At 44.9% G+C, this 14,548-nt stretch overlaps 1 protein-coding gene across 7 annotated transcripts in view; it reads left to right on the top strand.

Annotated features, from left to right (window-relative positions):
- Positions 1 to 14,548, top strand: part of SAFB (scaffold attachment factor B) — a 37,039-nt gene that overhangs the window by 12,154 nt on the left and 10,337 nt on the right. For 5 of the 7 annotated variants that reach the window (XM_044916490.1, XM_044916477.1, XM_021705586.2 and 2 more), the window contains exons 3-12: positions 3,227 to 3,291; positions 3,374 to 3,580; positions 6,305 to 6,367; positions 9,017 to 9,044; positions 9,990 to 10,500; positions 10,924 to 10,973; positions 11,802 to 11,896; positions 13,590 to 13,739; positions 13,817 to 13,899; positions 14,246 to 14,385. In XM_044916490.1, the coding sequence (XP_044772425.1) occupies positions 3,227 to 3,291; positions 3,374 to 3,580; positions 6,305 to 6,367; positions 9,017 to 9,044; positions 9,990 to 10,500; positions 10,924 to 10,973; positions 11,802 to 11,896; positions 13,590 to 13,739; positions 13,817 to 13,899; positions 14,246 to 14,385 (1,392 nt within the window). The remainder of the gene's footprint in view (positions 1 to 3,226; positions 3,292 to 3,373; positions 3,581 to 6,304; positions 6,368 to 9,016; positions 9,045 to 9,989; positions 10,501 to 10,923; positions 10,974 to 11,801; positions 11,897 to 13,589; positions 13,740 to 13,816; positions 13,900 to 14,245; positions 14,386 to 14,548) is intronic. The other 2 variants (XM_044916513.1, XM_044916545.1) reach the window with 2 other exon arrangements.

Below are 14,548 nucleotides of genomic sequence, written 5' to 3'. Positions count from 1 at the left end.
TGAGCCACCCAGGCGCCCCTTCTGGTCCTTTCTTACTTGAGAGCATTTCCCCCTCCCCCAAGAGGTTTAGGCTGCAGTGTATCTGTGCTACTGCTCTGGAGCAAAGGTGGTTGTGAAAGTGGAAAACTGATTTTGCTTGTTGGAAACCTGCTGCCTCTCTTGTGAAAGGGAGAGAGAAAGAAAGGGTTGCAAGTTTGTGGTGACCTACTTAGGTTTTTCCTAGTAACTGGGATAGAACTGGATAAAAACCAATGTATATATTCTAGAATGATACCAGCTTTATCAAATATAAATCTGTGGAAATGCTGCTGGTGCAACTTCCTGGTATATTTACATAGAGACCATTGAGTTGAGTTCAGACATTTTTTAAAGCTCAAGGCATATTTTGTCTTAGATATTACAAAATGGCAGTGGTGTTCCCAGCCAGCCACTAAGGCTATTTGCACATAATGTATTGAATTCTATTATTAGTGTCATGATCTGTGTTTTTAAATAATATATTCCTGAAAAACCTTTCAGATTTCCTGAAAGATATTTCTGAATGAAATTAGAATATGGAAATATCAGGGGTTCCTGGGTGGCTTAGTCGGTTGGGCGTCTGCCTTCAGCTCAGGTCACAATTCCAGGGTCCTGGGATTGAGCCTCGCATCAGAGCCTGCTTCTCCCTCTGCCCTGCCCCTGCTTGTGCTCTCTCTTTCTCTTGCAAATAAATAAATAAAAGCTTAAAAAAAAAAAAAAAGACTATGGAAAAATCAGGTAACACGTGTAATAAGGAAGTTCTTATCCCGGAGAGAGGTTTTTTTTATTTTTTTTTTATTTATTTTTTTTTTTTTTAAGATTTTATTTATTTATTTGAGACAGAATGAGATACAGAGAGCATGAGAGGGAGGAGGGTCAGAGGGAGAAGCAGACTCCCCCCGAGCAGGGAGCCCGATGCGGGACTCGATCCAGGGACTCCAGGATCATGACCTGAGCCGAAGGCAGTCGCTTAACCAACTGAGCCACCCAGGCGCCCGAGAGGTTTTTTTTAAAAAACTCAATTATGGGGGCGCCTGGGTGGCTCAGTCGTTAGGCGTCTGCCTTTGGCTCAGGTCATGATCCCAGGGTCCTGGGATCAAGCCCCGCATCGGGCTCCCTGCTCCGTGGGAAGCTGGCTTCTCCCTCTCCCACTCCCCCTGCTTGTGTTCCTGCTCTCGCTATCTCTCTCTCTCTCAAATAAATAAATATAATCTTTAAAAAAAAAAAAAAACTCAATTATGGTATAAATGATTAGGTTTCGGTTTTTTGTCTTCCTTCCCCCGCCTTTTTTTGCCCTGAATATTACACGTTTCATATACTTACAAGTTTAATCCTAAAATATGAGCAAGTTAATGTCTATTTCTCTTATATTTCTTGAAAAAAACACTTAATGGCCTTAAGAAATCCATCTTCAGGTTGGGAAGAAGGTCTTGAGGGAAGTGAGGTTTTTTTTTGTTTTGTGACTAAGTCACAAAAGAAGTTGAGCACTGCCTTTGTGATAAGGAGCTATAGCTCCAAAGCACGTAACCTTACTGGGTATTACACTCTGCTTTTGAGACATGGTCTCGTATTTCATACGTGGGATTTTATTCTTCACAATGAAAAGAGTCAATCAGTTTAATTTTAGCAGGCCTGTTCTTAGATCAAAATTTTCACTTTTCCCCTACATTTTTCATGATTATCGTGGCTAGTGATTTCCATTTTCTCTTCAGCCGTGGCATTTCTATTATCCTTTACATATTTCTATTTTTTTTTAATTCATCCTTATAATTAATACAAAAAAATAAAGGCAGATCTCCACACAAAATGCTATTTAGATGAATGTGCCAGTGTGCCTGCCCACTGTGAACTGTTGTCTTCAGAACAGATTGTGAATGTTCTAAAATTAATCTCTCCGTAAGAAATACTAAAAGGTTGAGTGAAAGAAGTTAAGGGGAAATTATTTCCTCATTTTTCAAAGCAACGGAGTCAAATCTGTCTAAAAACTGTAATGTGAGCCAGAAAATGAGTCCAACCTCCTGAACAAAAATACTCAACCTAAGGATAAATTCAGGTTAAAAAGGTATTCCTTTTTGCCTAGAACATTGGCAAGGGTAAGAAATAAAGCTGGTTTTAACAGATTCAGAAAGATTGGCACTTATATTCATTGTTGATGGAACTGTATGAATTGGAACAACCTTTCTCTGGGGCATCTTGATGATATGTGGGTTCTTTGTTTTTAATAAAAGTCTTAAAAATATACACACCCTTTGTTTTAGGAATGCCATTTCTAGAAATATGCTCTAAAATGGTAATTGCCTATGTACGAAAAGAACTGCCAGGATGTTCATCTTTATAAGCATTTTCTTGAATTTCCACGCATACGTATTAATTAGATCAATGGTGGTATCTGTATAATGCTGTTAAAGAATATGGAAATAAGTTCATAACATAGTAAGTGACAAGATCACAGAATGATGGTACAGTGTCATTTTATACAGTAAATACGGTGCATGTATATACATAGCAGAATAGAGGAGGATGTCTGTGTATGTCAGTATAACATGGGGGCTATAACTCTAGGTGGTAAAATTACGAATGGCTTTTCTTACTGCTTATTTATAGTTTGTTGTGTCAGTCTCTATGGGAAAATATGCCCCATGTTTGTTGTTGTTTTTTTTAATAAGATTTTATTTATTTGACAGAGACAAAGCGGGAACACAAGGAGGGGGAGGGGCAGAGGGAGAAGCAGGCTCCCCGCTGAGCCAGGAGCCCGATGTGGGGCTCAATCCCAGGACCCTGGGATCATGACCTGAGTCGAAGGCAGACGCTTAATCACTGAGCCACCCAGGCGCCCCTATGCCCCATGTTTCTTAACTAAAAAACAGCACACTGTATGAAATACTGTCTTCCCCACAGCCAAAGCTACTTGACGCAATGGCCAGGCATTAAAACAGGTCTGATCTGCCTTGACCTTACTAAGTACTCATTTCCAGCTCCTTATACTTGCACAGCCACTTGATGAGAATAGAACCTCTTCTGCTTGAGGGGGGCGGGGGCGCGGGCTGCTCTGTCCCGAAAGGCCTTACCCTTCCAGGATTACCATTCCTAAATTGGGAAGTGCTACAGGTGTTGGTGTCTGCTTCTGTGATGCTTAGGGCCTGTAAAAGTTACTGCTTCTGGAAGATACAGATCATTGATCTGGTGCTGTAAACTATTCTCTCTTCAGGGCGTAAACCAGAAGAAGAGGGTGTGGAAGACAATGGGCTGGAGGAAAACTCTGGGGATGGACAGGTATGTGCAGCCTTGTCAGTGAATCAACTTGGTGGATCGACCTACGGCAGTCATGTGATGGTTGTGTTTTGTTTTGTCACAGGAGGATGTTGAAACTAGTTTGGAGAACTTGCAAGACATTGACATGATGGATATCAGTGTATTGGATGAAGCAGAAATCGATAATGGAAGTGTTGCAGACTGTGTAGAAGACGATGATGCAGATAACCTCCCAGAGTCCCTGTCCGATAGTAGAGAGCTAGTCGAGGGAGAAATGAAAGAGCTTCCTGAGCAGCTTCAAGAACATGCTGTAGGTAACTCGGCAGTGTCTGTCTCTAGGATGCACCGTGAATGTATCCGTTCCTCAAATGTCCTGAGAGATGATAAGGTTTATATTTGGAATTGAGCTCTTTTACTGCTAGTTCAGTGGGATTGTGCTTAATCTGTTCACGTGTAAAATCCAGACAATCTGAAAACACTTTGTTGAGAAGTGTCTCGGTGAGATCCAGGAGTATGTGCTGTTTGCATAATGCATCATTAAACATTTCAGGGACACTCTCAGAGACCTTCCTATTACAGGAGCTTGGTCTGTGGTGGTATGGTTCGCATGCCTTGAAAATAGCAAAATAGAGGTTGAAAGTTGACCTTTTCCTGATAGCTGATCCGTGCCTTCCTCCTAGTCAGCGTTTCATAAAATAAGCTTTGACACGGTCTTCAGAGCTTTAGTTTTTTTCATTTTAGAAACAAATTTAATTATACTACAATTATAATGGGTACTATTTATTGAATTCAGTTTGCCAGACATTAGGTAGATGTCCTTCAATACTTTAACAAGAACAGGGCATATGTAGATGATATTTTGCCGATTTTCCACTTGAGGAAATCCGGGAGTAAAGAGGTAAAGAAGTCTCTCCAGGCAGCCCACAGCTCCGAAGAGAATAAGAATTAAGACCAGGCTAAGTCCAGAGTCTGCTTTAACTCCTACATTGTGTTGACTTGGTGCAGATAATTTGTTGGATTATTTCTGTGAGGATGAGTGTTTGTCAGGTAGACCGAAAAGGCAGTGAAAATCAGCAGCTGTTAGGCATCTCAGTAGCAATCCTTACATGTTGGTTCCTGGGAGGTACCTTGATTTCTTAGTGGCTCTCAGATCTCTTGCAGTGAGTATATCGAGTCGCCCCAAGGGAAAGAAGCCCTGTTTTCTGCTAGTGGATCCGCTCCTGCCATTCGTTAGAATATTTTTGCATTTCCTGTTAGAACTGATTCTGAGTATCCTGAGAGGTAGTAGTTTGTCATCTTTGAATGGGGAGTTTGATTTTGAGAATTGACTGTCATTTTGATACAAATAGGGTGTGTAATTTTATTTTTTGGTGTAAGTCTCATTTGCTGGCTTCGTAGAAAGTACCCAAAACACTAGAGCAGTGACACAAAGTACATACCCTTCCTTATTAGCTGCTCTTTCTGAAGGCTGTTTTTCCCCCCTCTGACTAGAAGATAATACCTTCAGTCATAAAAGTCTGGAAACATCCTACATGTTTGTCAGTGATGGTTAATTAAAATTAGTGAAAGTAGGGTAAGTTAAGAATTGAAGACCATTCACTAGAGGTCTGACAATTTGCTGAGTGACCTTGGGCAAATTACTTAACCTCTCTGGACCTCCCTTGTAAAAATAATAGGTTTTGGGAGGATTGAATAGATGAACATTTATTAGTAGCTTAGATCTAAAGTCATCAAACTGGCCAACAGCTGTTGGAACATAGCCATACCTGTTTGTGGCAGTCATCCGTGACATCTGATTTCTCAAACAATAGAGTAGTCATGACAGAGACCATCTGGCCTGCAAAGTCTCAAATATTTACTGTCTGGCCCTTGGTAGGAAAAGTTTGCTGACCCTGGTTTAGAACTGTGCCTGGCATATAGCAACACCATGGGGCTGTTGTTGTTACTGTAAAATTGTAGTATTATTTCTAGTAATACAATTATTACTGTTACATAACCATGTAAATGAGATAAGTAGATTCATATGAACTAAAACAATTTTCACGAGGGAGGTGGAAATATGGCAGGGGACAGAATGTGCTGCCGCTCAGAGTGCACAGAGAAAGGAGAGGTGGTCTTGCACGCATGTGTGCAGCACTCTTTGTGAGCATGTACTGACTATCTGAAGACGATTGCATCAGGGGAGGGAAGGAGTGGCGCAAGGGTGGTTTCCTAGTCGGATAAACGTAGTATAGCCATACATGTTGTTGCTAAAGTACTTGAAAATTACCCCCCCTCCCTAAAATATAACCACCTTGGGGCTTCACAGCAAGCAGTTTAAATTATTTTGGTTCTCACAACAGTAATATTATGAACCTCCCTTATGTGTGTGGGGAATCCCCACCTTATTGGAGAGAGCTCACCTTTTGGAATAGAAGGTCAACATACCGGTCATTTTTCACCAACAGAGGGGCCTCCGTGGGCCACCTGCTTTGGCAGTCCTGTGTTCCTGTCCCCACACTCCAGTTTGGAAATTGATGAGGCTAAGAGGCCGGTGCTCAGACATGCCATCTCGGTCTTGGCCAGAATCACCTTGGGGCAGCGGGCTCAGTAGCAGTAGCATTCGGGCTTGGAGAAGTGGTGGTGGCCCCAGAAATCCCAAGAATCCATTCTGCAGTCTGTTTCTGGACCTTGTTCACAGAAGAGCAGCCCCCAAACCTAGTGTTCCAACTGACTTGGGAGAGTCTGTGTACTATCTAATTTTAATCTCTTTTCTGCTTAACTTAAACTTTGTTTTTCTTTCTTCGCTTGGCTTATATCTTAAAACCCTCAGTGCTACCATAGTGGGTCTCCCAGTCTGTTTGCAAATACTATATACATTTATAACATTTTTTTAAATCGAGGTGAAGTCAAGCTATAATGCTGTTTGGATTCCTGCATCATGTTTGGAATTTTGTCATAAGTGATTTTCATGGTTATTACTTTCCATTTTATAGATGTACTGTCATGTTACCTAATATTGACATTGTAAACTGTATTTTTGTTTATTTTACAGATCGAAGACAAAGAAACCCTAAATAATTTAGATACTTCATCATCTGACTTCACTATATTACAGGTAAATTATATGTCTCAGTAATTTTAGAATCAAAGGTTAGACTACCATTTCTGGAGACCACTTCAGATGTTGTATGGCCTTCCCAAGTAAAAGTCATTACAAGGTTTGTTTGACCTATTGGCATTTTCAGAGGGCTTCGTTTTCCACTTTCCCCAGATACAACATGCTTACTACAAAGGACTCATCGTCGTGGCTTCCCCTACCAGCACTGTGGCTTATCTATAGCTGAGAGGAGGGCCTGTCTGGGGACGTTCTTGTTGATTTTGACTGCTGGGGGAAGAACTGCCTGTCTGATCTGTTCTGGGTGGCATTCTCTGCAGAAAGACTAAGGGGAGATGGTGGCGGGGGTTGGGGGAGCACTCTCTACCTAAGAGATATTATTGGGGTCCAGATGAGGACTCAGGAGGGTGGGGCGGCGAGAACACAGACATCACAGCTGGGAAAGGTGGCATCTTGGGGGGTCTGGTTCTGCCTTTGGGAATTTTTCTCATAGAAAATGCACAGATTTCCTTTGATGACTTTATCGTCTTGACTGTATCATCTGTGTAAATATTAAATCTTAGATGAGAACAAATGAGATGTGGACTAACTTTCAGGTAGGATTTACATAAATGTGGGTCTTGAGTTTCCTTTTAATTTTTCTGCCAGCCTGCCTAGATATATAAACCATTGGAATAAACTTAGCTGGATAGCTATCTGATTTTCGTTGGATTGGAAAGTTTTGCAAGGAAATGAAAATACAGTCAGCTTTTGCCAGTGTTTATTTTTGTTTTGGGGGGGTTTTTTGTTGTCATATTTCATTCACCTGTATGCTTAATTAGAAATCCTCTTTCAGATGCAATCTCCATTTGCTTCAGCCAGGCAAGGGCAAGGTTAGTTATTGGCAAGTCAGAAACCCAGCTTCAAGGAGTGTACAAACCTCAAGAAAGCATGGTGGAACCCAGCCTACCTTTAGGGCTGATGTCTCTCTCCAGCTGCAAAGTGACACCATCCATTCCTGGCTCCGAAAGGAAAGGGGGAGCCGGGTGTCATTTTCTCAAGTCTTTCTAGGTCCAAGACTCCTGTGTTAAAGTGGGAAATACATAAACCTTTCCAGAGACAAACAGGGATAGATTTGTTTCTCTCTGGAGAAAGTTAAAGGAGAGAATTCTTCTGCCTAGAATGATCTTTGGCTTTAGTAGTGGGGTTAAATCTCAGAGTGGGGTACGTTGCATGAAAACAAAATACATGAATGAAGGTATGAGGAAAGTGAACAGTTTCCTGGGGCTTTTCAGAATGGCAGGCCAGCTCCCAGTGAAGGTGTAGACCTCCCGCCCCCATGTCCCAGGCGTGTGTTCGTGCCTGTGGTTTGTCGGGCGTGCGTGCAGAGATGAATGTCACCATCCTCACATGGCCCTTCCTCCCTGTGTGAAGTACACACCAGCCATGTTGGGAAGAGACCTGGGCTGACCTGGACTCCTGCTCACACAGCCATTGTGCAGAATGTGGCTCTGCTTTGTATCCTTGAGGCAGTTTGTCAGCCACTCTGTGCCAGTCTCCCAGAGGAAGGATGATACTAAGAGTACCAACCTGTTAGGGCTGTCTGATGATTAACGTGTGTGTGTAAAGGGCTTAAATATGTGCCTGGAACCTAGTCAGCGCTCATCAGTATTGGCTGGAATTCCAGGATGAAGTGCCTCATGCAGAGGGTCTGTAGGCACTGAGGACCCCATAGTGAGGGAAAGGCTCTTCCTTAGTGGGGCAGCCTCTGAAGCCATTAGGAGAAACCTTTCTAGGAGGAGAGGGCCCCTGAGCTAAGTGCTGGGGGATGTGTGGGACTCAGCTGGGTGAGGAGGGGTATAGATGGACCTGTCAGGGGAGAGTTGGTGTGAGGGGCCATTGCCAAAGGCCATAGGCCACGGAGGAACCGTGTGCTCACCATGGTGGCATATGGATAGGGAAGGGTTGGTAAAACCGGATGCCGTTGGAGGCGAGGAACAGCAGTGGTCTGGATTGCTAGGGCTTCCTGGGAAGGGTTTGGGGATGTTTAGGAGTTAGAGGTGGCACAGTGGAAACGCCTGTGGGAGAGATAAGGGAGGACTAGTGTGTAATGCTGGAGAGAGCGCTCAGGTGACCAGGTGCAGCCATGGTGGGACCATGAGAACTGAGAGCAGGGGTCAAACCACCTGTGCCTTTATTCCCTCACTCTCTGAAAATTTCAGCAGTTAATCTACATTAAGTGAAAAAAAATGATAAATGTCAGGCATTCTGTTACACACTACGTGTGGACAAAAACACTGCCCTCTTGGCTTTTTTAAGAGTTCGGTCTAGGGGGACAGACGGGCATGTGATGCAGTCATTGCCATGGAAAGTGATAATGTTGCCAGGCGCTGGAGAAATGAGGCAGCACAAACAGGAGCAAAAGCCAGATCCCAGGCCCCTTGAGAGCAGCCCAGGCGGAGGGGGTGGGGTGGGGTTTGGGGCAGAGGCAAGCGAGGTGCAGTGTCGTGTGTGGGCTCTGTCCTGAATGTGAGTAGGTTCTCCACCTGTTGTGTTTGTGAGTTTCTTAGTACGTGTTTTAGAAATTCCCTTTTTAGTTATAGCTTTTGGTGTAAAGAAGCTGTAGGTTTCATTCATCTGGCACAATCTTATTTATGTTTTTTGTTGCAGGAAATTGAAGAGCCATCCTTGGAGCCAGGTACTGTTAAATGAAAAACTTACCAGCGGGGGTTTGGAACCATTCTAGCTTTCCACCTTCTCTAATTTAAATTCTTTAATTTTAAAAAGTTGCCTTACTGTAGTATACATTGTTCTAAAGGTTTACGATCCAGAACATACCAGGATCATAGAGATTGGAAACCCAGCCATATCACCAGATCTGTGAAAGTGGCTCACTTCTCATGTTACAGAACGCATTGATGAGATGAAACGATCTCATGCCTTTTTAAACGTAAACGGCACTTAAACGAACGTAGAAAGAGTTTGCATGATGCCTCTCACGAGCTAATACCCGTGCTCCCCACAAAACAGATCTTGTGATATTGGGCAGTGTCTTAACTTTGTGGTTTTTAATTCAGGCAGTGCAGGTAGCTGTAGGGAGATGCATTTTAACACATTGAGACATAACTGGATTCCAGAAGAGGAAAGAGTTTCTTCATGAGAATTCCAAACAAATGCTATTCACTTTCTGGACTGCAAATATCTCAGAGCACCGATGGAAGAGATTCTGGTTTTCATGTTGGACTGTTCTGTTAAAAGAAATTCAAAGAAATTTGGAAATTGAGCTATTCAGTGAATGGTGATACATTCAGTTAAGCACCTTGGACTTTGGAAGCTAAATTCGGAAGAGTCCTGTGTAAACGACGACAGAATGAAGACTGTCAAGAATCAGCCAGAAGGTTTTGGGGGTTAAATCTCTGGGATGCTTTTCTCTTCCATGTAGCGTAGCGGCTTCCTGTAGCAGTCGGTTGGAGCGCAGGTAGTGTAACCGGTGTAACTTTGTGTACCCGCGGGTTTTCCAATCTCTGTGTAGCTAGCAGTTCTCTTCGTGTTAGTGTGGCAGCCGTGCCAGTTCCGCATTTGTGATTGCTTTATTTCCCTGGTAATTAAACCTTGTGCCATTCTATTCCTGTTAAATCCGTAGAAAATGAGAAAATACTCGACATTTTGGGGGAAACTTGTAAATCTGAGCCAGTAAAAGAAGAAGGTTCCGAGCTGGAGCAGCCCTTTGCACAGGATACAAGTAGCGTGGGGCCAGACAGAAAGCTTGCGGAGGAAGAGGACCTTTTTGGCAGCGCCCATCCGGAGGAGGGTGATTTAGATTTGGCCAGCGAGTCAACAGCACAAGCTCAGTCGAGCAGGGCAGACACCCTGTTAGCGGTAGTGAAAAGGGAGCCCGTGGAGCAGCCAGGCGATGGCACGCGGACGGACTGTGAGCCTGTAGGGCTAGAGAAGCCAGTTGAGCAGAGTAGTAAAGCCTCAGAGCACACGGAAGCCTCTAGCGAGGAGGCCGCGGAAGCGCCCCCGGAAGCCTCAAGCCCAGGCCCCAGAGATAGCAAAGAAGACGTGAAGAAGTTTGCTTTTGAAGCTTGTAATGAAGTCCCTCCGGCTCCTAAAGAGTCCTCAGCCAGTGAGGGCGCTGATCAGAAAATGAGGTTTGTTTTTTCTCAGTTTTAGACCAGACGCTATCTCCTTTTCATTGGTCATTTAATGACACACATAAGCTGTTTTTTCTGCAATTGGCCAGCCAGACTGATGCAATTGTAGTTTACTTCTAAGCAATGTTTTATTTCTCTTTGTTTATTTTAAACTGATTACATAATCTTTTTTCTTTTCTCAACCTATCATGGTTGTTTTCTTTAAATCTTCCTAATTATCTTTAGCCCAGCAGAATTAATTAACTCCTATGGGTCTGAAATCTTATGGTTAGGTCAGATTTCCAATACAAGTTTGTCGGGGTATCATTTTTTCAGAACTAAATTTCGGGTAGGTATGCAACCTCAGCACGTGTTTTACAATTTTGAGTTTGTTTCGTCTCTGCTTTTTCTTCCTGGAGTGACATTATCTTTTGTCTCTAGTTCTGTCGAAGATGACTCGGATACAAAAAGGCTTTCCAAAGAGGAAAAGGGTAGGTCACTGGGGCGACACTGGTCTCTTGGAGCATGTTTGGCCTTGGCAGCAGTGGGGTTTCTGGTTCTAGTTCATTGCGTACTGCGTTTCTTAACCAGATTTGCCTCAGCCTTTCATGAAGCCTTTCTCCACTCCTCTGCTATTTACTCTGCAGGTTCTGGGTTATAGGGAGCAAGCCAGGTCCTCAGAGTTAAGGTATCGATCTGAAGCAGACTCCTGCTTTGGCTAGAGCACTTTAACACTTTGAGCTCATTAATCCTGACTGACCCTCCGATTTGCTGATTCCTTAGCCTCAGTGACACTTGTAAATGGAAAAATTTTTTCTGATTTCAGATATCTTGGGGTTACCTGGTACTTCAGATTTATCAACACCGTATCTGTTATTAAAATCGCTAATGGAGAAGACATTTTGTCGGTTCAGATTCCTTCTTAGCAGCCTAGAATACAAACAAGGGATAGGTGGGAAGGTATTTGCGACAAGAAAGAGAAGGCTCTGAATTGGGTTCATCCTGATAGCAGCTGTTTTATGTTCAGAAGCCACCCCACTGGGCTGCCTAATGCCATTTGGTGACTTTCTGAGGGAGCAAACTTCCCATGGTCCTAATAGCCCCTGACTCACTATATCGTAAGTGGCATTGCTCGCAGCCCTGGGGAGCCTAGTGTGCCATTTGCAAGGGTTTTGCGAGGACGGGGGCAGGCCCTCCTGCCTAAGCTGGCTTGGGTTGTGCTGGCAACTGGAGAGCGACTGGTTTGGAATGACTTCCGTCTTTAAGATTCAGGATCCTGTGAGTATGGTGTTTCTCACCAGGCTTTTCTTTTGAAATAGGTCGTAGCAGTTGTGGTAGAAATTTCTGGGTTAGTGGACTTTCTTCTACCACCAGAGCTACAGATTTGAAGAATCTTTTCAGCAAATACGGGAAGGTAAGACCAGGGGTTTTCTGGAGAAGAAAATGTTTTGAAGCCAGTGTAGTATGGCCTTTACATGCAGATGATTGTCATCTCTTGGTGACTGCTCTGAACAACACCTTGCCATTCTTTAAGCTCACATTTGCTTATGGCTTGTGAAGGATCTGTCTGTCCACGGTTAGAGGTGAGAGAGGTGGAAGCTCCCAGAGCCCACATCAACTTAGTATTTTTTCTTCCTTTTCCCCGGCCCAAAAGCCACCACTTGAATTTTAGAGGATTTCCTGAATCCATTTCTAATGGTTTTGAGCCTTAAACTCCGGCTCAGGGAGGGTTTTGGGGGTCGTAGAAGAGGGCAGGGTGGGGAGAGTGCAGAACTCGAGTGAGGCTGTGGAGAGGGGTTGTGAGCAGGGCCCGTGGAGTCAGATTGGTCTGGGTATCTAGAGGCCACAGCTCTGCTGCTCGTTTGTGTGGCCAGGAGCATGTCACTTCCCCCATGAACCTCGTTTCTACACTTGGGGGCCCTGAAAGTTGCTGCCTCCCTGAGATGGTGTGTGTAGCTATAGCAGAGCTGTTGGTGCCTCCGCCCCATGACTCTCAGCTCACCTGCTCTCACCCACAGCTGGGGCAGCTCTGGCCACTTGTCCTCTGCAGCACTTGCCTGTCCTCCCTCCCGGCTCAGCCCGTGAACTGTGGCAGTGATGGATAGATGCGCCCGCCTCCCCCCGCCCCCAAGGCCTGCTGCAGTCCTTGTGTGTTTCCGAGCACCTGTGTTGGGTCTCTTCCCTTCTCTTCTTCACCATCCCGGGCTCCTTGTCTCAGAGGTAGCTTTTGGGGCAAGCCAAAGGCTCGGACCTTTGTAGTAAGGGTTCGACCAGTCACAACAGAGAAAACCAATAGTATTTACCTTGGTTATCGATGTCCGAGAACTAACGAGTGAAATTAAATATGATGTGGTTGTAGAAAGAACTAGCGATTCCCTGAGGCTCAGTAATACAAGGTCGGCCCCTTTGATGATTCCACTGTGGCCCTCAGAGCAGATGGGTGCTCTCAGCAGGGACATGTCACCTTGGAGCCTCCAGTGTCTTGGGTGCATTGCAGGCTTCAGGTGTTTGAGTTGGGGAGCCAGCCCATTTGGAAACTCCCTTGGGTCTGAGTCTCTGTGTGGCGTAATGAGGATGAATGCTGGCTTATGGGGGATCTCCCCTGAGCCCGGGTGCCTAACTTCAGCTTGTGAGGTCACCTGGAAAATTAAGTAGTATGTAAAGATGTGCCTGTAGCACCAGAAACCTCTCATTGAATTTTGTTACTGCTCCGAGTAAGTGTCGTCTCTCAGGCTCCATCTGCAGATACGTCTTCTTGCTTTACTGCCCACATGGCTAACGGAATGCCGGCAGCGGCCTGCTTTGTATTTCACTTCCTCGATGCTTCTCTGTACTGCCGTCCTGGTCCCCAGGAGGAGCAGCCGGAAGTGGGGCAGAGCCTCAGAGGAGTCACAGTGAGGCAGTAGCATTATCCTCCTTAGTTGTCAGGTGCCACTTGTCGGACACTGGGTAACAGGGCCTCCCCCACAGTCCTCACCCCAGGGAGGGCGCCAGGACTCATGGATCCGAGGAAAGCAGCGTGAACTGTGATGCCCTGCTCATTTCATCTGGGGTTGGGGCAGTAGTGGGGCTCCTGTCTGAGCCATATTTGTGTGCTTTCCTTTGAGGTGGTGGGTGCCAAGGTGGTGACAAATGCCCGGAGTCCTGGAGCTCGCTGCTATGGCTTTGTTACAATGTCCACAGCAGAAGAGGCCACAAAATGCATTAACCACCTGCACAAAACAGAGCTCCATGGGAAGATGATCTCAGTGGAAAAAGTAAGTGGCTGTTTTCTTCCAGGGATGTGACCCTTTTAGGAAATAAGGTAATACTTGCATTTCATTCTCTTTTTCAGGCGAAAAATGAGCCTACTGGGAAGAAAACCTCTGAAAAGAGAGAGGGTGAGGGGAAAAAGGAGAAGTCCAGCACCAGTGACAGGTACTGCTCTTCTGTGAGGGAGCTGTGGCCAAGATGGTCCTTTTCTGTAGTTCTCGTTCTGCACGTTTTCCATACAGCTGGGGGAGACTGCATGGCCCCTCAATCCCTTCATTTCTTTACGTTTGGTGGAAGGGTTTCACCTCCAGTAGCTGAGATTCGTTCCTGCAGTCACTCTCCCGGGGGTGCTTGGGGAGAGCAGGTGGGACTCCCTGTTGTTCATTGTCCTGTCCATGCCAACCCAGGCAGCCTCCTGGTCCCGTGGTGCTCAGGGCAAGAGTCAGGTTGTGGCTGCTTGCTCTAAATAGGGGATCTAACATGCTTGTGTGTCCTGGGACGTTATTTCTAGGTCTGCGAACCTTAAGAGGGAAGATAAAGCTGATAGAAAAGAGGACGTTAAGAAAGGTGAAGACGGAAGCGGAGAAAAGAGTAAAGATCAAGACGATCAGAAAGCTGGCCCCTCAGAGCGATCTCGAACTACAAAGTCAGGTACTGTCACCGGAGATGCCATTTCGTGTTTGTTCTTCTCCTGGTTGGTGGGCTTCATGGTTTACTGGAGTCAGTCAGCAACACAAGTTAGATTTCTTTTCCATAGAGTTGAGTACTTTTTTCTAATTTGGGTGTTTCCTGTTTCTTCTGTTACACAACTCCT

The sequence above is a fragment of the Neomonachus schauinslandi genome, chromosome 1, assembly GCF_002201575.2.
Source record: "Neomonachus schauinslandi chromosome 1, ASM220157v2, whole genome shotgun sequence".
NCBI lineage: Eukaryota > Metazoa > Chordata > Mammalia > Carnivora > Phocidae > Neomonachus > Neomonachus schauinslandi.
Note: the sequence above shows the minus strand (reverse complement) of the source record. Positions and strands in the feature narration are given on the sequence as shown.